The sequence below is a fragment of the Ailuropoda melanoleuca genome, chromosome 2 (assembly GCF_002007445.2).
Source record: "Ailuropoda melanoleuca isolate Jingjing chromosome 2, ASM200744v2, whole genome shotgun sequence".
In the NCBI taxonomy this organism is placed as follows: Eukaryota; Metazoa; Chordata; class Mammalia; order Carnivora; family Ursidae; genus Ailuropoda; species Ailuropoda melanoleuca.
The window spans coordinates 150,270,839-150,295,498 of record NC_048219.1 but is presented as its reverse complement, the minus strand read 5'-3'; the positions used below and the strand labels follow the sequence as shown (position 1 = coordinate 150,295,498).

At 37.0% G+C, this 24,660-nt stretch overlaps 1 protein-coding gene across 3 annotated transcripts; it reads right to left on the bottom strand.

The window, feature by feature from the left end:
* Window positions 1–738: 738 nt before the first annotated feature.
* DUSP19 (dual specificity phosphatase 19) lies at window positions 739–17,161 on the bottom strand. 3 transcript variants are annotated; one of them, XM_034654824.1, is made up of 5 exons: window positions 16,758–17,161; window positions 13,493–13,539; window positions 9,196–9,348; window positions 3,754–4,008; window positions 739–776 (listed from the first exon to the last, which is right to left on the bottom strand). In XM_034654824.1, the coding sequence occupies exons 1-4, from the start codon at window positions 16,981–16,983 to the stop codon at window positions 3,769–3,771; spliced, it is 666 nt and encodes a 221-aa protein (XP_034510715.1). In that variant the 5' UTR covers window positions 16,984–17,161; the 3' UTR covers window positions 739–776; window positions 3,754–3,768. The 3 variants fall into 3 exon arrangements, with proteins under 3 accessions (XP_034510715.1, XP_002928021.3, XP_019664280.1); XM_002927975.4 differs by lacking the exon at window positions 739–776 and having other exon boundaries at window positions 3,737–4,008; XM_019808721.2 differs by lacking the exon at window positions 739–776 and having other exon boundaries at window positions 3,875–4,008; window positions 9,196–9,230.
* Window positions 17,162–24,660: the final 7,499 nt, after the last annotated feature.

Genomic DNA, 24,660 nt, shown 5'->3' with positions numbered 1-24,660 from the left:
AGCTCAAGACTTTCTTAATAAAATATAGATGGCAATGAAATTTTTCTAAAGTCATGAAAGACTATTTGAAAGCTATTAAATAAATTCTATCCTAATTACTATAATTAATTTAAAGTACACTTTATTCTGATTAATTCAAATAATATTTTTAAGCAAATTTATAATGTACAGAGTTTAGCCTTGCCAATATGGAAACTTAATTTAAAATAAAGAAAAGAAAACTATTCAAAGCCTCTGGCCAGAGATAAAATTGTTAATGATTTTAGGCTTTCTAACAAAGTACTTACATTTTCTTACAAAACCATAACTTTTCTTTCCTTAAAAATACATTCTCTAGTAGAATACCAAACTAGAAAAGAGATTTGAACAAATCACACCTAAAGCATGATCTTTCAGTGTAAAATATTTTCCCACAGATCCAAGGAGACCAAAAATTATGACATGTAACTCAAAAACAGAAGGCTAGGGACCTGGGGTATGAAAAACATACTATAAGAGACCAGGTCACCAAAAGAACCATAAGCTCAAAATCACATGAGAGAACATTTATACGAAAGTTTTAAAAATTAAAAATAAATACAGGCAATAGAATTAAGTTAAAAATAAAAATGAAGGGGCGCCTGGGTGGCACAGCGGTTGAGCGTCTGCCTTCGGCTCAGGGCGTGATCCCGGCGTTATGGGATCGAGCCCCACATCAGGCTCCTCTGCTGTGAGCCTGCTTCTTCCTCTCCCACTCCCCCTGCTTGTGTTCCCTCTCTCACTGGCTGTCTCTATCTCTGTCAAATAAATAAATAAAATATTAAAAATAAAAATAAAAATAAAAATGAAAAGTGGGTACATTTTCATAAAAGGACATAAAAACTTTGTGAATACTGTAACCACTATATAAATACAGGCCTACCCCAGAGATATTGTGGGTTCAGTTTCAGACCACTACAGTAAAGCAAATATTGCAACAGTGAGTCAAATGAATTTTGTGGGTTCCCAGTACATACAAAAATTACACTTACACTATATAGTAGTCTATTACGTATGCAAAGCATTATATCTGAAGAAACCATGTACATATCTTAATTTAAAAATACTTTATTGCTAAAAAATGCTAACCATCATCTGAGCTTTCAGCAAGCCGTAATTTTTTTGCCGGCGGAGGGTCTTGCCTTGATGTTGATGGCTGCTGATTGCAGGGTGGTGGTTGCTGAAGGTTGGGGTGGCTGTGGCAATTTCTTAAAATAAGACAATAACGATATTTGCCTCATTGATGGACTCTTCCTTTCACGAACAATTTCTCTATAGCATGAGATACTGTTTGATAGCATTTTACCCACAGTAGAACTTCTTTCAAAATTAGAGTCAATCCTCTCAAACCCTGCTGCTGCTTTATCAACTAAGTTTATGTAGTATTCTAAATCCTTTGTTGTCATTTCGACTATTTTTACATCATCTTCACCAGGAGTAGATTCCATTTCCAGAAACCACTTTCTTTGCTCATCCATAGGAAGCAACTCCTCATCCATTACGGTTTTATCATGAGATTGTAGCAATTCAGTCACATCTTCGGGCTCCACTTCCAATTCTAATTCTTTTGCTATTTTTACGACATCTGCAGTTACCTCTTCCACTGAAGTCTTGAACCCCTCAAAGTCATCCATGAGGGCTGGAATCAACTTGCTCCAAACTCCTGTTAATGTAGACATTTTGACTTCTTCCCATGAATCACGAATGTTCTTAATGGCATCTAGGATGGTGAATCCTTTCCAGAAGGTCTTCAATTTACTTTGCCCAGATCCATCAGAGCAATCATTATCTATGGCAGCTATAGCTTTACGAAATGTATTTCTTAAATAATAAGACTTGAAAGTTGAAATGACTCCTTGGTCCATGGGTTGCAGAACAGATGTTGAGTTAGCAGGCATGAAAACAACATTAATCTCATTGTACATCTCCATCAGAGCTCTTGGGTGACCAGGTGCATTGTCAATGAGCAGTAATATTTTGAAAGGAATCTTTTTTTCTGAGCAATAGGTCTCAACTGTGGGCTTAAAATATTCAGTAAACCATGTTGTAAACAGATGTGCTGTCATGCAGGCTTTGTTGTTCCATTTATAGAGTACGGGCAGAGTAGATTTAGCATAATTCTTAAGAGCTCTAGGATTTTCAGAATGGTAAATGAGCATTGGCTTCAACTTAAAGTCACCAGCTGCATTAGCCCCTAACAAGAGAGTCAGCCTGTCCTTTGAGGCTTTGAAGCCAGGCACTGACCTCTCTTCTCTAGCTATGAAAGTCCTAGATGGCATCTTCTTCCAATATAAGGCTGTTTCATCTACATTGAAAATCTGTTGTTTAGTGTAGCCACCTTCATTAATTATCCTGGCTAGATCTTCTGGATAACTCGCTGCAGCTTCTATATCAGCACTTGCTGCTTCACCTTGCATTTTTATGTTACAGAGACGGCTTCTTTCCTTAAACCTCATGAACCAACCTCTGCTAGCTTCAAACTTTTCTTCTGCAGCTTCCTCACCTCTCTCAGCCTTCAGAGAATTGAAGAGAGTTAGGGCCTTGCTCTGAATTAGGCTTTGGCTCAAAGGAATGTTGTGGCTGGTTTGATCTTCTATCCAGACCACTAAAACTTTCTCCATATCTGCAATAAGGCTGTTTCGCTTTCTTATCATCCGTGTGTTCACTGGAGTACCACTTTTAATTTCCTTCAAGAACTTATCCTTTGCATTTACAATTTGGCTAACTGTTTGGCGCAAGAGGCCTAGCTTCCGACCTATCTCTGCTTTTGACATGCCTTCCTCACTAAGCTTAATCATTTCTAGCTTTTGATTTAAAGTAAGAGACATGCGACTCTTCCTTTCACTTGAACACTTAGAGGCCATTGTAGGATTATTAATTGGCCTAATTTCAATATTGTTGTGTCTCAGGGAATAAGGAGGCCCGAGGAAAGGGAGAGATGAGGGAAGGGCCAACTGGTAGAACAGTCACAACACATGCAGTATTTATCAATTAAGGTCACCGTATTACAGGGGTCTGGTTCGTGGCACCCCAAAACAATTACAATAGTAACATCAAAGATCACTGATCACAGACCACCATAACAAATACAATTATAATGAACAAGTTCAAAAGACTGTGAGAATTACCAAAATGTGACACAGAGACACAAAGTGAGCAATGCTATTGGAAAAAATGGCGCCAACAGACTTCCTCGATGCAGGATTGCCACCTTCAATTTGTAAAACACATAACATCTGTGAAGCACAACAAAGTGAGGTGCAATGAAACGAGGTATGCCTATATTGTGTCAACCTTCTGATTTGGGTTATCTCTTTTGGGAGGTTTAAGGTATTCGTTTTTGATCTCAAATTCTTTACAAAGAAATTTACCTCCCCCTGAAATAGTAAGTCAAGTACCACTTCAAAACTTCATGGAAATAGTTGCTGGAATAGAAAAAATCCTTCCATGATCTAATAAAGATTTTGAATGTAAATCTTTCTCATCTACAGAAATCAATTATTAGTAATACCTCATCTTTTAGCAAATTAAAGAAGCATTCAATCACACATTATAATACCAAAGAAAACATGATATAATTTAAAAATGTGTTTATACACTAGCTCAAGACAATCACTTCACCTCCATTTCCACTTGAAAAACACAAGACAAAAGGAAGTTTTTACTAGTCCACTCTTCAAAAAAAGGAGACGGGTGGCTGCAGGGGCCAATTCAGAAATTACAGTTGTTCTTTACCTGTTGGAATGTAACTCATGAACTGTCACCCCTTTCTAATTCCTGTATGTTGTCACACTTATTGCTTTCTTTGCCCTCTTGGTATGTACGAAGTTGCTCCATGAAGCCAGCATTTGGACATATGGAAGGCCTTGCATTTTTCACCAAAGAGAAAGCACTGGTAAATGAGATTTCTTCAGAATTCATCAGGAAACCTATTACAATTGCAGCAGCCCTGGAAACTCCTGCATTACAATGAACAAGAACCACTCCATCCTGCAATAAAATCAATCAAAAATCTCCATTATTCATTTAAAAAGGTTATTAAATCACCTGTACATCCTTATACTACCTGAAATTATAAAAATATTCATTTTATCAATTTGTTTGATTCAATGTATTCAATTACCAAAACACAATTCTTGGTAAGCAATGAATGGAAAAAAAATCAATTAATCAAATCAACCAACTTCTCTTCCTATCCCCCAGGGATTGAAATGCTTTGATAATATATTTGGAATTTTGAAAAAGTATCTTTCATTAAACTGAAGTAATCTAATAAAGTACATATAAAAGCCTAGTAAACTTAGGAGAATACACATCCACAAATAAGAGAAAAATCACAGGTAATATATGTGGAAACAAATGAAACCATAATCATAACAGTAAACAAAAAGACTGAGACATGGTAGGTACACACAGTGTTCCTATAAAGAAACTAGTGTCACTGGCTTGGTAATCTATGTGTGAAATGACCAGCAAGGAAAAAATTTTCTACCCTTGGATATACTTTATTATGGAAGGAAGTAACTTAAAAAATAGTTAAACTTATGAGAAAGTAAAATGATGACACAAACAGCTCATGACAATGAAGTAGAAAAAGCAATTAGATACCTTAGCATCAGGTCAATAAATGAAAAATGTTTCAGGTAACTTGTAAATGATACTTCACAAATGAAAAGGGACACAGTGCAAGACCAATGTTGATGGGGGTAATATTGCATTAATAATGAAATGATGGAGCTGACGGAACAGCACTGATATAGGTTGGCTTATCTCAGGCTTTTACAAAGTTAATGATCTAAACGAAATGAAGTGAACTGGGAGTACACCCTATAGAACAGATATTTTAGTTACTTCATTTCCTGATTCTTCTTTTGGTACAACACAGAAGATGGGAACGGGGGAAGGGGGACAAAATAAAATGTAAACTGAAAACTCTCTACCCAAAGCATATATTAACAATACTATATTTATGACTCATTGGATTATTTCACTTTTGCAAGGCAATTTTCTCCCAATTATAAATCTATTACAAAATTCCCTTCCTAATCTATTGCAATAAATTTGCAAATGCTTCTCATTTCAAGAAAACCAAATGATTCACAATAAAATTAGGAAATATTTTGAAAATCCTTATATCAAAAAGACAATTTCAACTGTTTTCTTATATATATGACTATTTCCAAATTTTAACTGTTTCTGTACAGTTTTAACTGTTTCTGTACAATACTCACTATACATACATGCAACTTTTCTCACTTTGTATAATAGCTCATTTTTGAGATTAAAGGCATTTAAAAATCATATTACAGTAAATGATGAAAACTAGTAAGGAACTTCTTTTATCTCAAAACAAATCAGATGTCTGAAAGAAACCTGGAATTGTGAGCTAAAAAAAAAGATACTATTCAATGTCATTTTTAATATTTCCTGACTACATACTAGTCATCTGTTTTGAGTCCTAATATGCCTTTGAAAATGAAACTGGCTTTATGTGCAGTCTTATATACTATGCATCCAGTATCAGTTCATCTTTAATAATGTTAGTATTTTCTTCTTTCTTATATCCTGTATGTAATAGCTACCCTTCTGTTGCTTTCCATAGCCTCCGAATTGACTTATTTATCTTTTATTATTCTTTGGGTATCATATTGTCCTTGAAAGTATTCCCAGAGGGGCTTCTGGGTGGCTCAGTTGGTTAAGCGTCTGCCTCTCGGTTTCCGCTCCGGTCATGATCTCATGGTCGTGAGATGGAGCCCCATCCTGGGCTCTGTGATCAGCGGGGAATCTGCCTGAGATTCTCCCTCACTCTCCTTCTACCCCTCCCCACCTCGCTCTCTCTCTAAAATAAATAAATCTTAAAATAAAAAGGAGAGAAAGTACTCTTAGGTAAGTTACTGGATTTATATCCCCTTTCCAGAACTCAAAATAGTAATAATTTTAAAATTTATAAAGAAACTTTTTCTTTTGCACTAGCAATAGTCCTCTACCTGGAAGGCCTTTGCTCTGCTTCTTGGTCCAGCTAACACTGGCTGCTGTTCTCAGAAGCCTGTCTCTCTCTGAGCAAGATGGGGTCGGGGGGGATATCTTCACCATCTTTGTATGCTGCGTCCTTAGTGCAATTTTAGGCACATAGTAGATATTCCATAAATGTTTGCCAATCAAATAAATTAATTTTGTTCTCCAATTCCAAGAAGAAAGTGTTCTCTGAAAAATCTGAATCACCATTTTATATGGGCAGATAGAAATCGTGTTATAGTATTTCCAGTTTATCAAGCATTCTTTGTTCTCACGCCATCGTGAGTACCTTTGCAACGAGACTGAAAGGTCTGTGAGGGCAGCAGTATAAATGTATTCGTCATATCTTCTCAGAATAAGTGATTAGTATTTGTTGACAGATTAACTGGGCCAAGTTTAGGTCTTTTTTAAATGAGTCTTTTGATAGATTAAAAAAATACATCAAAATGTTACCAGTAGTTATGTCTAAATGGTGTAAGAAGAGTAAATTTTTATTTATTTGTATTTTCCAATTTTTCTATAATGACAGTTTACTTACATCGTGTTTTTAAAATCGCATCTCATAAAATGAGTGATAAACATGGAATATTAAATACACCTTTTCATATTATCAACATCTTCTGCACATAAAAAAAGGGAGTCAAGTAAATTTTCACAAAGAACTCTTAAGGCTACCCTACTTAAGGTTACCCTACTACTTTCCTCTCATGTGTATTTCTGTCCCTTAATGCATAAACCTAATAAATAATGCATGAGGCACAGGGAGAGGAAAGGCAGAAAAACCAAACAACAGGGTTTTATAAGTACAGAGGACAATAAGAAAAGACATGGGAAAATAGAAGAGATTCCTTTTGGCAGCTGTAAGTGAAAAGATAAAGTGTAGGGCCTAGAAAGGTAATTTTGAGACACTCAATTCACTGAGTAATCACATTTAATAAAACCTGCATATACAACAGAGAAAGTTATGAAAAAATCTCTTCTAGAAAAAATGAAGAAAATTCAAGAATTCTATTGCTAAAATTAAGTATGTATTAATCTGAACCATAAAGAGTTTTCAGGGCAAGGAAATATGGCTGAGGTTAGAATTGCATTGTAAAACACAATGCCTGAGAAATTAGAACAGATTACGGAATTCTAATACATCTTGTAGCAGAAACATTTTAGGTACCTCCTCAGATTCTCTTGGTGCCATCATCTCATGGGCCCTAAGCTTCTCCACCTCAGCCTCCACTTCTTGGCCAACTGCTCCCCTTAGGCCTGATGAGTTTTGCTTGCCTAAGAAGGCCTGGCTCTTCCCCTATGGTGGTCTCTGCATAAACAAGTACACCCTGAGTTCTAGATTCTCCTGCTGCTTCTGAATGTGGATGAAAAGTCAGACCACAGGCCACTGAGTTTGGCTTCAAGGCAGCTACTGAAGGAGTGCAGTGTTGTAACCTGGAATTGTGGGATTAGTTTCCTCCCCGTGGGTAAACTTTGACCTGTGTAAAACAGGAGCTGACAGGGAGCCAGGCAGATGAACTCTCTCTTCCTTCCCTCCCAAAGTCTGTACGGAGGTGCAGTTTCTTTGTGCTCCCTGCTGGGAGATGCCTTATGGGAGAGCAGGTACACCTGCTGAGCACCCAACTATTTCACTGTCAGCTCACTGTGCAGTTGTGAAACACATCATCTCACGCGGCTTCCCATCCTTTCCTGAGTCACTTCCCTTCCCACTCTCACTGCCCACAGATTCCATCTCTCAAATGAAGCATCAGCTCTTAATCTTTGTCTCAGGTTCTGTTTCTAAGGTAACCCAAGCAAAGGAAACTTTTAATTAACTATTACCCTTTCTACCTTTTACTTGCAACATGTACATATCTTCCAATATGAATATGCATATGGATGATGCCTACATTTTTCTTTTACCATTTATGGCATATCCCACATCTCCCTAGAGAAGCAACTAATACAGAAATATGATCATGTTTATTTTTAACACTATCAACTGGCACACTGGAATGTTATAATCTAGACTCTATAACATTTTTCATAAGAGAAAATACTGGCCAATATTAGGCCTTGAATTAGAAACCCTCTTCCTCTTCTTTTATCTAAATATCTGCTATTAAATAAAGCTGAACAGTACAGTTAAATAGTTTTCCAGATTATCTAAAAGAAAGCATCTAGAACAGTGCTGGGCATGGAAGGCATTCAATAAATTTTATTAAATAAAAGGAAGGAAGGGAGAGGGAAGAAAAAAGGGAAGGAGAAAAGGTAAAAGGGAAATCATTAGCCAGAATTTAAGCTGGATTTTTAATGTTGAGTGTCATTAATTTTTAGGTGCCCCAGGAGAGTTAACTTTTCTCTGTAAGTGCTTCTACATTCCCATCTATTTATCTCACATAAATTTTCAAAGAATTATATACTAACTAAAAATGATGTCATTTCAAGGTATAATTACTGGTAACAGCCAACCTTGACGCCCAGCGTTGACTTGGATCTATTACCAAAGTTGAAGAAGGCTATTAACCATTGGTCTTTCAAAGTCAGAGAACCAATGGACAGCTTCTGATGAGCATTTCACACAATCTCAGTAAAGCAATACACGTTTAGTCCTTAGAGCACCCTATAATTTTCTATTGTTAAAAGTGCATAAATTCACTATCCCTACCACATCCACAAAAATGCAAACTCATCTTCATAAATACATTAAAAGGACCACAGCAGCGTCTATCCCATACTCCACCTGATTATCTTGCAAATTGGTTAGAGGGCAGGTGGTTAGAAACCATCAAAGGAAATCTAAGTACATACAAACATAGGAAGATCCAGTTAAGTGGAGAATTTTATCTCAGGAAGCCAGAGGAAGATGAGAAATTAATGTTAAAAGTAAATATTTCATTGAGGAGCGCCTGGCTAGCTCAGTCAATAGAGCATGTGACTTTTGATCTCAGGGTCATGAATTTGAGCCCCACACTGGGCAGAGATTACTTTTTTTAAAAAAGTATATATCTCATTGAGAAGAAAAAAATTTGGAGAATAAATAGTTGTAGTTCATAGATTGTTGGAGGGGAAATTTCATAGTGGTTCTCTATGTATTCATCACAAAAAGAATAAAGATTGGATAATGGACTTATATTTTTAAATTTCTGCCTTTGAAGAATTGTGGATCAAAACAAAACTTACCTTCATTTTTGCTTGTTCAATAAATTCAAAACATTCTGGAAAATAAGACAAGATACTGGTTTCAGGCAGATCCAATATAGAAATGCTCTTATATATAAAGTCACTGAGGAAAGCATTTTCAACTCCATATGCAACATTGAGAATATGAGTCACCTTAAAGAGAAAAAAGAGGATTTTTAAAAATTCTCTAATGAATTAATATTAGGCTAATTAAAGAGAATGAGATGTTGAGATTTGTAACAAGAATAAACAATTTAAGCATAACTCATTTTAATAATACTTGCAGAAAGCCTTCTCTGACTGCCCATTCCTCACCATAAGGGCTAATTCTATACATTCCCATAGCACCCTCTACTTGCCCTAAGTATAGCTCTTACCACTTTGAGATTATTTGTCTCCCTCGTGGTACTAGAAACTCCATGAAGGTAGGGACCATGTTTGGTTTATTCTCTATTGCAAGTAAGCACTGTGAATGAGCAGTGACCTGAGCACAGAAAGCACTTAAAATATTTGTTGGAAAAATCAATGAATATCCATATAAAAAACTTGAATAAGGGAAGTATATCAATAATACAAACTTCCCTTTCAGTAATTATTTCCCAATTTTCCTTCATATTCATTACAAATATGATGGTTCTCAAGTGTGCCTGCACGTTAGAATCACTCAGTGAGGTTTTAAAAGATGTCAATGCCACAGGGCCTCAAACCAGAGATTCCAATTAATTAGTCTGGTTGAAAGGATGATCATGAAAGATTTTCTTTCAAATAGTACACAAAAGCAACCTTTTACTCCAACTGTGCATGTGAGTTCTTTTCCTACAGTCTACCCAAGCACACGGAAGGAGCCATGTGGAAAGTCAATTAAAAGAATCCAAAAGCAAAATGGATCAGAAAAATAAGGCATGTTTCTTGTTATGACATGCCTCACTGTACTTACTCTCTCTCTTAACATGGGTGTTAGGTTTTGCCTGATCTCCATACTTTCATGTACTTCACACATATTTTGGACTCTCTGTCTAGCTCTGTCTCTCTTGCCCCCGACTCTCATAGGTATGGCTCCGGCAGTGCCCTACTCCTCTCCCTAATAGAGCTGACTGGATTCAGGAAGACACCTGACTTAAACAAGACTGATCAAATTATCATTAGAAATTTAAAAAATAGGTGTACAGGACAGCTAGAAAGATCCTGCCTTGTGGAACTGCCTTGTGGAAGAAAGACAACAGAAAACACCTCAAATGTCCAATCAAGAAAGATTCTTAAATAGAGAGGAGATGGGAGAAACTAGAAAGAAAGGTAAGAACACTTTTAGAAGATAAAGTCTGAAATGTCCTTCTGTTTTCCCCAGTGAAGTCTAATCTATGTCAAGTGACTCACTTCCAGTGTTACTTCTGACCAGGATTATATTATGATTCTGCCCTTAATTATATAACATCTTCCAATGTTTTACATTATTGATGTGTTCGCCTTTGTCTTTACAACTATATTCTACATTCCCAAAAGACCAGGAATGAGGTCTTCTATATATAGATGTATTCATGTGTGTATTTCGTGTGTGTGTGCCCCGCGCGCACGCACGCACACACACACACACACACACCTCTCACTATCTGTAGATCTTCAAAGGATTATGGAGAAAACCAAATGAGAATCTTCGGAAAACTTGTTGAAAGGTAAAAATGCTTTTACAAATATTGTGGATTACCAATGCCCGGGGAGTTTAGCTGTTGGGAAATGCAGTTTACATGTGTACTGATTGGTCCTGATTAAAAAAAATTGTACTGAGTCACAGGTGGTGGTGGTGATGGGCATACAGTCGAAAACCCTTTCTAGTAATTAAACATATTTCCAAAATGTAGTTACAGAGGTCCTAACAATGATTGCCCTTCGGGAGCCCTTTGTAATAGGGATAATAATAGCCCCTTATTGAGAACTTAGTATGTGCTAGGCATATAAGTTATCTCACTTAATCCTAACATTTAGGCATTATTATTTCCAATTTTAATAAACTTACATATTTTGAAACTGGTTCAAAAATCAGAACATTATAAGAAACATTAAGAAATCTTGCTCTCGCAATGTCCCTATCTACTCTTTTATCTCCCACTCTAATGATAACCACCTTTGTTGGTTTCCTGTATGATTTTTGAGAGCATCTTTAGGCAAATAATTTTCCCTTTCTTACACAAAGGCAACACCTTAGGTTCCCCTCTCACTTAAATATGTCCTGGAGATTTTTTCATATCAGTATTTATAGATCCTTTTCTTGGTGTTCTTTTTTATAGCTATACAGTAAGTATTCTATGGTGTGAGTATACTATTGTTTATTTAAACAGTTCCCTATCGATGAACATGTGGGTTGTTTTCAATGATTTGCTATTACGAACAATGCAGCAATAAGTAACTTCAAACATTTTATGTTATAGTCAGTTTTCTATCTTCTGTAGTGCTTTATAGGGCACACACCAAGCACTTGGATACCTTATTCATAAAGCAACTACTATTACTATACCTAAACATTAAAATGAAATTCCTATTGAAATTTCTGAAATGATCCTCCACAAGAGAATTTCTATTAATTATAGCACTTGACTTAAGTCCTAGGATATCCCTTTGAAACGTGCCATGCATTTAAATCAATAATCTAATTTACCCAAATCACTAAATTTTTCAATAAACCCTCTATTCAGCTGCTCAGTTTACCTTCGCTTCTTTTAGGCATCTAACAGGGTCACATGTATACAGACAGAAGGATCTTTTAAACAGCTGCTTGATTCACATCACCAGGATGAAAGCAAATTTGAATTGGTGTCTCCTAAGAGGGGATAGATAATGAAACACTTGCCAACGATTTATCAGTTTTTCTATTTTTCATTTTTTCCTTGAGAAGTATTCACTTATTAGTGTAAGCAAGACTTTGACACTTATTCTACTTATGTTAAAATATTAATCTACGATGGATCCTATTGGGAAATATAGTAATTCTCATATCCTTATGCAATTCCAGGCCATTATCTCTTATTGTCAGGCAGTATAACAATGGTGACTGCAACTACCTCCTAACTAGTCTCCCCATGCTAGTTTGTACAACACTCCAATTGATTGTCCACACTGCCTCTGACAAGCAATCTTTCAAACTGCAAATTTGATCCTGTTACTCCCCTGGGTAAAGACTTTCAAAGGTTTTTGGATAAAGTCCAAAGCGTTTACTCTGGCTTCCATGGACTTTTGTGATCTTACTCTTGCTTACATCTCTGGGCTTGTTTCTTGGGATCCTTCTTTCTCACCCTCTAATTCCTGGGTTACTGAACTTTTTTTTTTTCCTGTCTCTGAAAACACCAGCCTTTCTCTTCTGGGACTCCACACAAAAACCATTTCTCCTACCTGAACACTTTTCTGTCTGTTGCCTCCCCATCCCATTCCGAGTAAACTTCAGTATCATTTCCTCCAGGAAGATTTCCCTTACCTTACAATTCCCAACCCAACCGAATCCAAACATGGGTGAAGGGCATCATCTCATATGCTTTCCAACAGCACCTGCATTTCCCCATCAAAGCACATAATACACTGTACTAAAAAGCAACTTATTTGTCTTTCTCCCCCCTCTGCCCCTCAGATCATCGCTTCATGTGAATAAAAAACTCTTTCACTCCACAAACCATAGCAATTCCATGCTGCTGAAGTACTGCTTGACAAAATAGATGGCTGAAACTTTTTTAGTAAATACTAAAATAATAAATCATATCAGTTGAGGGTGGGAGAAGACATTGGGGAAGAAGTGGTATGTGAGTTAGAACTTGGGCATGGGTAGGTTTTGGACAAGAAAAGAAGAGGCAAGTCTACTCCACACGAAGGAACTACATAAGCAGAGGCAAAGTTAGGTTCCTAAGGATACATGAAAGGAGACAGAATAAAAATTAGAAAGATGGATTACAAATCCACATATTTTAATTAGGTACAATAATTTTTGCAACTTTATTAAAGTGACAGCCAAAAATGTTACCAGTTAAACTCTGAAATGGGGGCCCTTGGGTGGTGCAGTTGATTAAGCATCTGACTCTCGGGTTTCAGCTCAGGTCATGATCTCAGAGTCTTGAGATCAAGCCCCGCATTGGGATCCAAGCTCAGTGAGGAGTCTGCTAAAGTTTCTCCCCCTCTCCCTGTGCTCTCTCTCTCTCTCAAAAATAAATAAATAAATCTAAAAAACCCCCAACAAACTCTGAAATGGACTATTAGTTTCCTAAATAAATGTAACAAAATACTTCCTATACATGGTGCCAGACCTGAGGCATTTTTTTACCTTGTACTTTTTCAGAGTATCCAGATCATGAGCAGCATCTTGTGACCCTACAAGAAATAAATCATATCACCTTGAACATAAAAATAATCATCATAACTTTTTAATCTGATTTTTGCAGCAATTCTATTAGTTATTTATTTATTTAAAAAATACAACTTGGAAGGACCTCAATCCAACCTTCTAAAAGACAATTTAGAAATATTCATTTAAAAATGTTCATCTTGTGGAGCGCCTGGACGGCTCAGTTAAGTGTCTGCTTCAGCTCAGGTCATGATCCTGGGGTCCTGGGATAGAGTCCCAGGGCATCAGGCTCCCTGCTCAGTGGGGAGTCTGCTTCTCCCTCTCCCTTTGCGCCCCACCCCCAGCTCATACTGTTTCTCTCTTGGGCTCTCTCTCATATGCTCTCTAATAAACGAATAAAATCTTTAAAAAAAAATTCATCTTGTGTATGTATCTTGTCCTCTGAAACCCCACTTCCAGCAATTTGTCTTAAAAGTCCTGGGTGTTGCAAAGATTAACTATCAGGATATTTACTGTGGCATTGTTTATAATACAAAAAACAAACAAACAAAAAACCCCAAAACAAATAAAAACAACCAAATGCCTAACAATAGGGATTGGGTTAAATAAAATACGATACGCTTATGTAGTGAAATATATATACCCATTAAAATGAGAACGCACAGGCACCTGGCTGGCCCAGTGGGTAAAGCATGTGATTCTTGATCTCTGAGTCATGGGTTTGAGCCCCACGTTGGGGATAGAGTTTACTTAAACAACAACAAAACCAATGAGAATGCAGAAGAATATTTATGGCATGGAAATATATTCCCAATATATTAGGTGATGATACCATTAGATTACAAAATACCATCATCCATTTTTATAAAAACAAACAATATGTATATGCCTAAAAATGGACAGGAAGTATATTGAACAAAATGTTTACAGTGGGATTACAGGTGGATTTTTTTTCTTTATGCTCATTTGTATTTTTTACAATAAATATCTACTTCTTTTGTTACTTAAAAAAGGGTATTAAAAAAACACCTACAAAATAACATATATACATAACAAATAATACATGTATCTTTCAACTACCCAAGAGAAATGGAACTTTCTACTTTTACAAAGTAAATTGGTTTTAGGAAAAGTCCTAGTGATTTTGTTGTAAAAATATGATTTTCAAAGCCTAGGACAAAAATGCTAAGATATTTTTGTCAACCTGTTAGATAGTTCAGTGGCCTGCGTTAGATTTTTGAAATTCAGAAGTTGGTTTGAATTTATGAGGTAACTGAAAAAGATTACAGTTTCACAGCTTCATTTTCTTTATTCCCTACCAAAATTTCATATAGTGCTGGGTGGGAATTGTGTTGCTTTGAAGAGATGAAGGAAGCTCTCTGAAGCAACCTAGAAACAATCCCCATCCCCAGAGAGAAACTTAGTCCGGTCAGAAAGAACCCCTGCATCATTCATGTGGAAGAACTTAAGACGTAATCATCCATGGGTCCCTCAGGAATAAGGCACTTGTAACTAGGCAGAAAGAAGTCCATCTACCTCTCACAGGAAAGGAGGTTGTACCTGACAAAAATATCCCATTTCCTGGTCCAGAGAGGAGACCATGTAAGGTCTAGTTTCAGAAGTCTCGCCCAGAACTCTCCCAGGATTCTGGGAAGGGTTCCAATGCCAATCTGAGAATACTACCTTGATCAGCTCACTTTGGATAAGTCTAGATAAAAAAAAAAATCACAAGCAAAGTTCATGAGAGAGTGAAATGGTATTTTAAAATTCTACCACAGAATTTTAAGCCATTATTACTACAGTGGAAGCCAAATAACTGAAAAATGTGCCTGGATGTATTTTCTGGTGTGCAAGTTCTGGGTGAACCTTTCAGACTAGCTAAATGATCCCTTGATTTTGCACTTGGCCTCAGGAACTAGTTGGAGATATTTATGTGAAGTGATATTTATTTGAAGTGAAAGATAGCTCACGTAGCAATTCATGTAACCCGTAATACAATAACAACTCATATGTATGCTGCAATTAATTTGTTTCAAAAACTTTTCACAACCTCAGGATAACCCTATAAGAGAAATAGATACCTTTACTTTGGTTTTACAGATGGCTTCTCGGAGGGCCAGAGAGAACAAATGACTTGTGCTAGTTCATTTACTAAGAGGTAGAGCTGGACTGAAAATCTGGTATCCCCCTCCCCCCCCCCACCAAGGCAGTGTAAATGACAATGTAGAGTAGGAGATCAGACTTGAGCTTGATGTCCAGCTCTGTTATTTACTAGGTGTGTTACCCTGTGCAAATTACTTGACCGTTGTTAAATCGAGGTCCCATCTGTGAAATGGAGTTGATAATCCCTACTTCAGAGGGTTTTTTTAAAGGAGATGCTATGTGCACTTCACAATAGGACCTGGCTATCTCTGACTCCCAGTTCAGTGTTCTTTCTACTCAAGTAGGGCTTGGCTGCATAAATATTGGCAAATTATTAATCTTTCCAAGTCTTAATTTCTCTATTCACAAATGAAAAATAATTCAAATCTACTTGAACATAGTAATTTTTTAAAAGAATGCCATACCATATTCTTGCCACACTAACAAGTTTGTACTTTTCATAACTGTGCTTCCTTTACTATCTGCAGACCATGCTTTAGATAGGCAAACAATATTCTCCCTAATACAAGAAATCATAAAACTATCAAATTCATAGCTATAAAATGAAAACATAATTTCTCCTTAACACTCCCAAAACAGGCACTTAGACAGATGTGGCTATAGGAGGCATACATTCCATATGGTTTGTAACAGCAGAGGAGGCAAACAAGCACTTGGCTATTTCAAGTACTAAGTTTTCTATAACCTTAACCCCTGCCACTTACAGTTGTACCTAATAAAAGCATTCTTTCTGATGATTTTTATGGCTACATCCATTTATAATCCAAGAAAATACAAAATCAACATCCTATCCTCCAGAGAAGTAAAAAAACAAAACAAAACAAAAACCAGGATGAGAGTCGTTCTAAAATCCAAATACCAGGTGCCATGTGCTACGAAAATCTATGCTTCTTAGGATATATTGTGGGACAGAAACATCGCTGGCCAGCTAATGTAAGTTCCAAATCTAAAAAAGGAAACATTTCAACTTTTCAGCAGGATAGCTGATAGAACAGAATATTACACATTCCGGGGGGGGGGGGACGGAACAGTAATATGTCTAAAAGTAATCAATAAGTTAGTGCCAAATCGATATACTCACCCAGAAGCAACCATGGCTTAATAACACCAACATGCAGGTCCAAGCTAAGGTCCTGCACATAACCACAACTACCCCCACTGCTCGGCTCTACTTCTTCCACAACATGAATTCTGGCATCTTTCCATGTTTCTATAATTTTCTTCCCAGTTAGCGTTGTCACCCTGGTGCATTGCTTCCTGAGATTATTCCGGGAGAACGCTTTAATTTCCTGGTTAAGGGAGTGCATTACATGAGCAATGGCTAAAAACAAAATACAAGCAAATCTAGCCAAGACTGGAAAAGACCGGAACTGATTGTCACTTAACCCTCAGATTAAAGCAAAAAACAGAGCCTCAGGTATGCGATCTCTCCCGCAGGTGATCGCAGCCTCACACCGGAGACAAAGACTTCCAGGTCCGTTTTCCACAGCACCACCAAATAAGGTGAAATTTGATTGGCCATTGAGGAACGAGCCCCGATTGGATGCTGTTTCCTCTTCCGGTCAGCGGAAAATCTGCATTATTTCCCCTGGCTCCAGGAATCCGCTGAAAGTTTCTTTTTGTTGCTGCTTAAATCTAGCTTTATTATTCATGCCAAAATGGGAAAATAGAAGACTTAATTGGAGAGACGACTGATATTTTCTCGCTCTTTAAATGCAGTGATTTTCTGGCTGTGTTGGGTTGGTGTCACTTGTAGAGACCATAGACAAAACGGGTTGAAGGAGGGATAGCTGCTGCTTTCAGGCTAAGGGGGAAATTGTAGTGCAAAGCGTTCTCTGCGGAGCCTTTGTTGTCCGCCTGTTTTAAAACTAACGCGGTGGTGCTGTAGATATCAGAGATAGTCTTAAACTTATGTCTTGTACATTTTGTGCTGTCACTGCTAACAGGCGGTTATGCATAAATACTGTTGTGTGAGTTTGTGAGATAAATCCGCAAAAATACTTATCTTTTTAATTTTTTAAGTTTCTATATGTGGTTGAGAGGAGCTTGGAACACGTTTTCTAATTTTTTTTTCCCGTTTTCGCTATCGGTAGAGTCCTTTATGCAACGAATATACATACGCTCTTTGTAAGGCATTTCTCCAAGTCTATCGGACAGGGCATAGTTTCAGAGAAATGGGTACGCAGGCATGCGAATTTATGAAACAGATCAGTTATGGAATGATGATTCTGCTTACAAAAGAATGGTTTGTTTTGCAAAAGAAATCACAAGATTAAATAGGAATTTTCCTTACCCCTCTTAAAATGCAATTTTAGATGCTGTTACACACAATGTGTATTTACACATGTATGAAGTGAAGAAGTTGCACTTAATGAAAACTTCCCCAACACTACATATCAAAGTTTTTGTTGTTTTGAAGTTTTCTGATATGGAATTTAAAAAAACAAATTTCTCCCTGTTGACCAGGGAGATACAAGCCCAAGCTATCTACACGGCACTCCAAAATGAAGATCTGAGAAAATGAATTGCACCATTTAAACAATCATAGGTTCATCAAAATCAATTCTAACTACACATTATTTCATATGTTTATCATACAACAATAAAAACTGTCAACTATTGAGCACTTCCCACTTGATAGGAACTGTGCTTGCAAGCAGTTTTTAGATTCTCAGGGCTATGCATCAGGTGCTTAATGATGCTTTACACACATTATCCCATATGGTCTCACCACAAGTCTATCACGAATCATCTACATTTTACAACTGAGCAAACTCAGATGCAGAGAGAGCAAATAACATATCTTACACTTCACAGCTTCTAAGTTTCTAACTACAAATAAAACCTAGATTTATTTTAGTCCAATGCCTTAGCTCTTATTTTCTTTGAAGTGGTACCCATTCCCCAAAAATGATAGCTAATAAATGTTTTATTGAGTATCTGCTATGTGCCAGACACTGTCACTGTCACTGGGGATATAGCACTGAGTAAAAAATAAAAGTCCCCTCTTTCATGGACCTTGTATCCAAGCGGAGGGAGCAGATAGACAATAAATAAACATAACCTTGTTAGGTCATGATTGAGGTGCTAAAAAGAAAAATTAAGTGAAATAGGAAAACAGAGTGAAAGGGCAATGCACTATCTGCTATGGGTCAGTGAGAGAAGGCCCCTCTGATAAAGTGAAATTTGAGCAGAGATTTGAATAAAGTTCAAGAGCCAGACCCTCCCAGCCATCTGGGAGAAGAGTTTTGCAGATGGAAGAAATAGCGAGTGCTGAAACAGAAGTGTTCTGGTGGGAGGAAGGAGATGGAGATATACAAGAAACTTAACAGGTGGCTAATGTGGCTTTTGGGTGTGAGTAAAGGGAAGAGAAGTAAGAGATGAGGTCAGGAGAAAAATGATAAAGACTTTGGGTTTTATTCTGAGTGAGATGGGAAGCCACTGGAGGGAAACGGGGAGAGAAGTGGTGGATCCTGTGTTGAGCTGCCCAGATGCTCCTTCAGTGAATGCCTGTTGTCTGGTAGTGCTTTTGACAGTCCCCTTAGGGACTGACTCAACTGCAGAGGGCTGCCTTGCCTTTGGTTGTGCCTTTCACAGGGTAGACCACATCCGTGACTGATTGATGAGAAAGCATAAAGGCCTGGCCATCTTCGCCCAATTTGCAACAACTCTGAAGGGCACTGTAGCTCTGAAGTCCAACATGTAGTTGGCCAAGCCTGTCACTGGGCATGCATAACTTCTTGACTTCTCTGTCGACCCAATCCTGATCCTTCCCTTCACTTCTGCAGATGTCGATACCAAGGACAATCCTTAAAAAAGGCCCTACCTCAGTCTGCTTCCAAGGAAACCCAACCGGTGACAAGCGACATGAAATTATGCTTATGCTGCAGAAAGATCTTTCTGGCTGCTGTGAGGAGAGGGGGTAAAATGGAGGCAGGGAGATTTGTTAGGGGGCTACTGCAATGGTCCACATGAGAGAAGACAGTTGCTTGGGCTAGAATGGCAGCAGAAGGAGAGGAACAGGTAGTCAGATCCCAGATAAATATGAGAACCATGCCAAGAGGATTTATTAGCAAATTAATGTGGAGGAGATTAGGATAATTACAAGGATTTTTGGCCTAAGCAACTAATGAGAAGATTTGCCATTTACCAAGAAAGGGGTGATGTGGAGATGAAAAGTTCAGTTTGGGACATGTTAAGTTTAATATGCCAATAATCAACCTAATAGATGTGTCAAGTGCATAGCTGCACATATGCATCTGGACTTCACAGAAAGGATCTCTGCCAGAGGTGTAGGCTTTCGAATAATCAGCTTAAAGATGTCTTTTAAAGCCACGGCACTAGGTATGATCTAGTAGTGAAAACTGATAGAGGAGCCTGATGTATTCCCTCATTCAGGGGTGAGGAAGATGAGGAGGATCCAGCAAAGGAAACTAAGGAGAGGTTCAGAAGATAGGAGGGAAAAAGGAGAAGAAGTCAGAGAGTACAAATGAAGAAAGTGTTTCAAGGAGGACAATGTGATCAACTGTCAAATGCTGCTGATAGTGTTAATTAAGATGAAGACTGAGCACTATTACTGGACTTAAAGTCCTCCTCAGCGGGAACAGATGCTATGTCCCAACACTACAGGAATAATATCTTATTCAATCCTCATGATAACCCAGTGAGGTAGATAATTATCTACTACATTTGTAAAGAAAACGACATTTAATTTGGAACATAAGGACCTAGCCTTTGGTCACAGAGTTTGTTTCTAAGAGTCTCATAACAAGGATGAATACAGGTCCATCTTACTCCAAAGCCCATGCTCTTTGCACTGCATCACTCTATAAAGGATGGATAGAATTGATTACTCATTCATTCCTCTGGTCCCGGCTGATTATACTGTAATACTTCCATGCGTGCAGTAGCATTGGCCACTTAAACACTGATTCTACTCACTGACTCTACCCAACTCAACCCTTCATTTTACAGAACAACCAAGGTCCAGAGAAGTAAACTGATCTTTCTAATGACACATCGCTCATGATCCCAGGACTCTTGACTCGATATCTAATGCTTGTTCTACTTCACTATATGGTTTTCCAAAAAGTCCTTCAAGGGCAAAACTCACACTTAAGGGCTCCCATGGTCCCCTGCGAGAATGACACACACAGTCGTGAAGCATTTCATAGTTTTTAAAAAATGGTTATTTAAAACTATATTAATTAATTTGGGATGAGACTATGTAGAGTGAAAGGATTTTTTCTGGTATCTGAGAGGTCACTCATTTGATGATAGTTTTTTACACCTGATGCTTAGATTTAAAAGACCAAGATTGAAAGACTTCAGATTCTAAAGATTTGGATTTACATACATTGATAAATAAGTATTTAGCATGAAGATAGTAAGGCATATTGGATTAATGAATATAGGGAAAAAATGCAAATTTCACAACTCTTTCCATGCTGAAATTCTAGGAAGCAGACTGTAAGAATAGTGAAGTGAAAGTCAGGGAATAAAGCTTATATTAGATTTTTTGCTGATCTCGGTTTTGGATCTTGTTAATTTTTCAAATGAAGAATATTCCCCAGCTCTAAAACTACATGATGACTCAGTTTGAAAAAAGCAGCAAATAATGAGAAACTTTACATGACTATTTTTTATGGAAAGACCACAAAAGATGATATGCTGTTTGTTCTATAGTTGTACTATACCTTTTATGTACTTTTTAGCAAGTATAAAGTATTCGTCTACGAATCAAATATGTTAAAATTGCTGTCTTGGGGAAAAAAGCAAAAACACACTTTGGTTTTGTTTATTTAATGTATATTTCTTGTGTTTCTATAAAACAAACCAAGGTTCATAACTTCCTTTAAATATACTTTTAAATACATATACATTAATTAGTCTAAGAAATTTAACTATGCTGCATAAGAAAAGATTTCTTTTTGCATAAGAAAGAGCCCAACAGTGCTTCAAAGCTAAATGGGGCTTAATCATCAGTGTATTCAATGTTTGAATGTCCAAGGAAGCCTTATTATTCTAGTTTTAGTTATTCTTACTAATGCTATTGAATTTAGGACCTCTTATTGTACCCTATTCACAAGGAAACCTTTGAAGTTTCCAAGAAAAGTATAAAAAAATCAAATTATAGAGGAAAAATTTTTCTTGTTGGCTAGTAGAATTGATTTAAAATGTTGGAGGAAGGAGGGCTATAAATCAAACAGAATTGTATGTCAATAAATACTGAAGCTGGGTGATGGGTACGTGGGGGGGTAATTTTACTATCCCTTCTCCTATTTGAAAAATTGAAAGTATCCATTACTGAAAAATAACCAAATACATAAAATAAATAAAAACAAGTTAACTTTTATCAGAACATATACCACATATGTGGGGAGTCTGGGTGGCTTAGTGAGTAAAGTGTCTGAGTATTGATTTTGACTCAGGTCATGATCTCAGGGTTGTAAGATCATGCCCCATGTCAGGCTCCACACTGGGCGTGGAGCCTGCTTAAGATTCTGTCTCTCCCTCTCCCTCGCCCCTCCCCCACTTTCTCTCTCTCTCTTAAAAAAAAAAAAGAATATATACCTTTGTGATCTGAAATTGGCCTGTGTCTTGGGAATTTAAGCTTCTTAAAAATTGTATTTATTGAAGGAGAAACAAAAGCAAAAAAAAAGAAAAGGAAACAAGTGAAAAAAAGGAAAGAGAGGCCTGCAGAGAAAGACTAGCCAGAAAACTATGCCTTAATATTATTTATACTATTATTAATAGCTAATTATTATTAATATTAATAATTATCAGTATTAATATTATTGAATGCTTTGGGGAAAACAACACAATAACTATTTAATAATTTACTCTGGCTTTTTTTTACTTTATTTTTAAAAATATATTTTATTTATTTTTTGAAGTAAGCTCTACATCCAACATAGGGCTTGAACTCATGACCCCAAGATCAAGATTCACGCGCTGTACTGACTGAGCCAGCCAGGCACTCCATCATACTTCCTTATTTTTGCATTTCTACTTTAAAGAGGAGTGATATCGAAGAAGTGTATCCTCATTATTCATTTTACATGGTAAGTACATTATTAGTCTTTAAACTTGATTCAGGCTACTGTTACAATGTTTTTAAAAAGTGGTTTTATGTCTTTATACAATATAACATTTTAAAATGTCTAGAGTTTGCAGGTCCTTTCACCATCAGAGATTAGCACTGCATGGAGTTTTATTATTATTTTACAAAAAGAGAGGAACAATATAACTTAATTGTTCATGTGTGCATGGGCTGGTGTGCATGTATGCCAATGTACGGCTATTTATGTCTTAGTAGCATAGATGACTTGTAACTCACAAGCTGTAGAGTCACACAATGTGTGCTCATCTCCATGGTAACCATTTCTAAGATAAATGCACTTCTGAACAATGATCCCAAAATAGTCTATTACCCATTTTTGTAGATTTCCATTGTAGCAGCAAAAAATAATTTTGAAAAATGTTGATCCATTCCTTAATCAACAAAAATAGAGACAATGAGCACGTATCCAAATCCGTGCAGAAACTACGGTTAAGTGCAATTAACAATTTCTATAATAAACTCAAGATTTTGTTTGGTCTCATTTTCATTTTATGGATTATCTATACCTACTGCTTCTCCTGCAACTTTTGGCTTCCTACACTTTAGCCATTTATCCTTTTTGAGAGTTCTTGGCTATAGAATGAAGAGGAAGAAATGATCGCTCTTGCAGGTCTCTCCTAGCTCTAAGATTTCATGATTTTATGATTTCTCTACTCAACTTGAAACACTGTGAGAACATGAGCTTGGAAAATAAAAACAATTGAAATCTAAGTCAGGCAATTTTTTTCTCCTTACTAGGTTAGATAAAGGAGAGGTTTTTGTTGTTTTTTTGTTTGTAAGAGTCTTCTTTATTAGCAATGCACCTTTTTACACTTTTTTTTAAAAGTAGGTTTCATGCTCAACATGGGGCTTGAATTCATGACCCTGAGATCAAGGCCTGTATGCTCTACTGACTGAGCCAGCCAGGCACCCGTATAAAAGAGTTTTATTTTATTTTTTAATTTTTAAATTTTTATTTATTTTTTTAAATAATTTTTTATTATGTTATGTTAGTCACCATACAGTATATCCTTAGTTTTTGATGTAGTGTTCCATGATTCATTGTTTGCATATAACACCCAGTGCACCATGCAATATATGCCCTCCTTACTACCCATCACCGGTCTATCCCAATCCCCCACCCCCCTCCCATCTGAAGTCCTCAGTTTGTTCCCCAAAGTCCGTAGTCTCTCATGATTCATTCCCCCTTCTGTTTACCACCCCTTATAAAAGAGAGTTTTAAAACTATTTACCATAATCACTGGATTGCTGTTCTTACAAATTCCAAATTTTTAGTCTTTTTTCCTTTATAAATTGTCTACATTTTCTTAACGTTAATTAGAATATCTTAATTTTCTAAAATGAGGACAAGTTGAATGGAGTTCTTGCATTGGGGTAAATCCTTTCTATGGTTTCAAAGATGCCCATTTCACAAATACTCCTCCACATTTTCTCTATTGGAGTTTCAATATCTGAGTCTCCAAGGGATTGAGAAAGTCTCTGTGACCCTCAGATGGGCTGCTTCAGAATAGAGAGAATGGTAAAAAGCAGGGCTGATTCTACCCAACCCATTTTCAGTTCCTGGGAAATGGAAGGCTGATTCCTTGGATTTTAGTTTGGCCACTACTCCTCCTCCCCCACTGCAACAGCCTCCAGGCCCTGTACATTCTCTATCCTCCAAGATTTGTAAGGATGGGGAAGAGGTAGTTTTCCTAAACTTTCATTTAGAGCAGCCTGTGGCAGAATTGTAGTACCATACTTGTCCTTGAGAGCAATCCTTACTCTAGGCCCAACTCCTTTAGAATTCTTTTTAAATAGTTTCCTTCCTTTGGAGTATCAAGTCTTCTCTCAGAGCTCATCTGAATGCTGATATGTCCTCCTC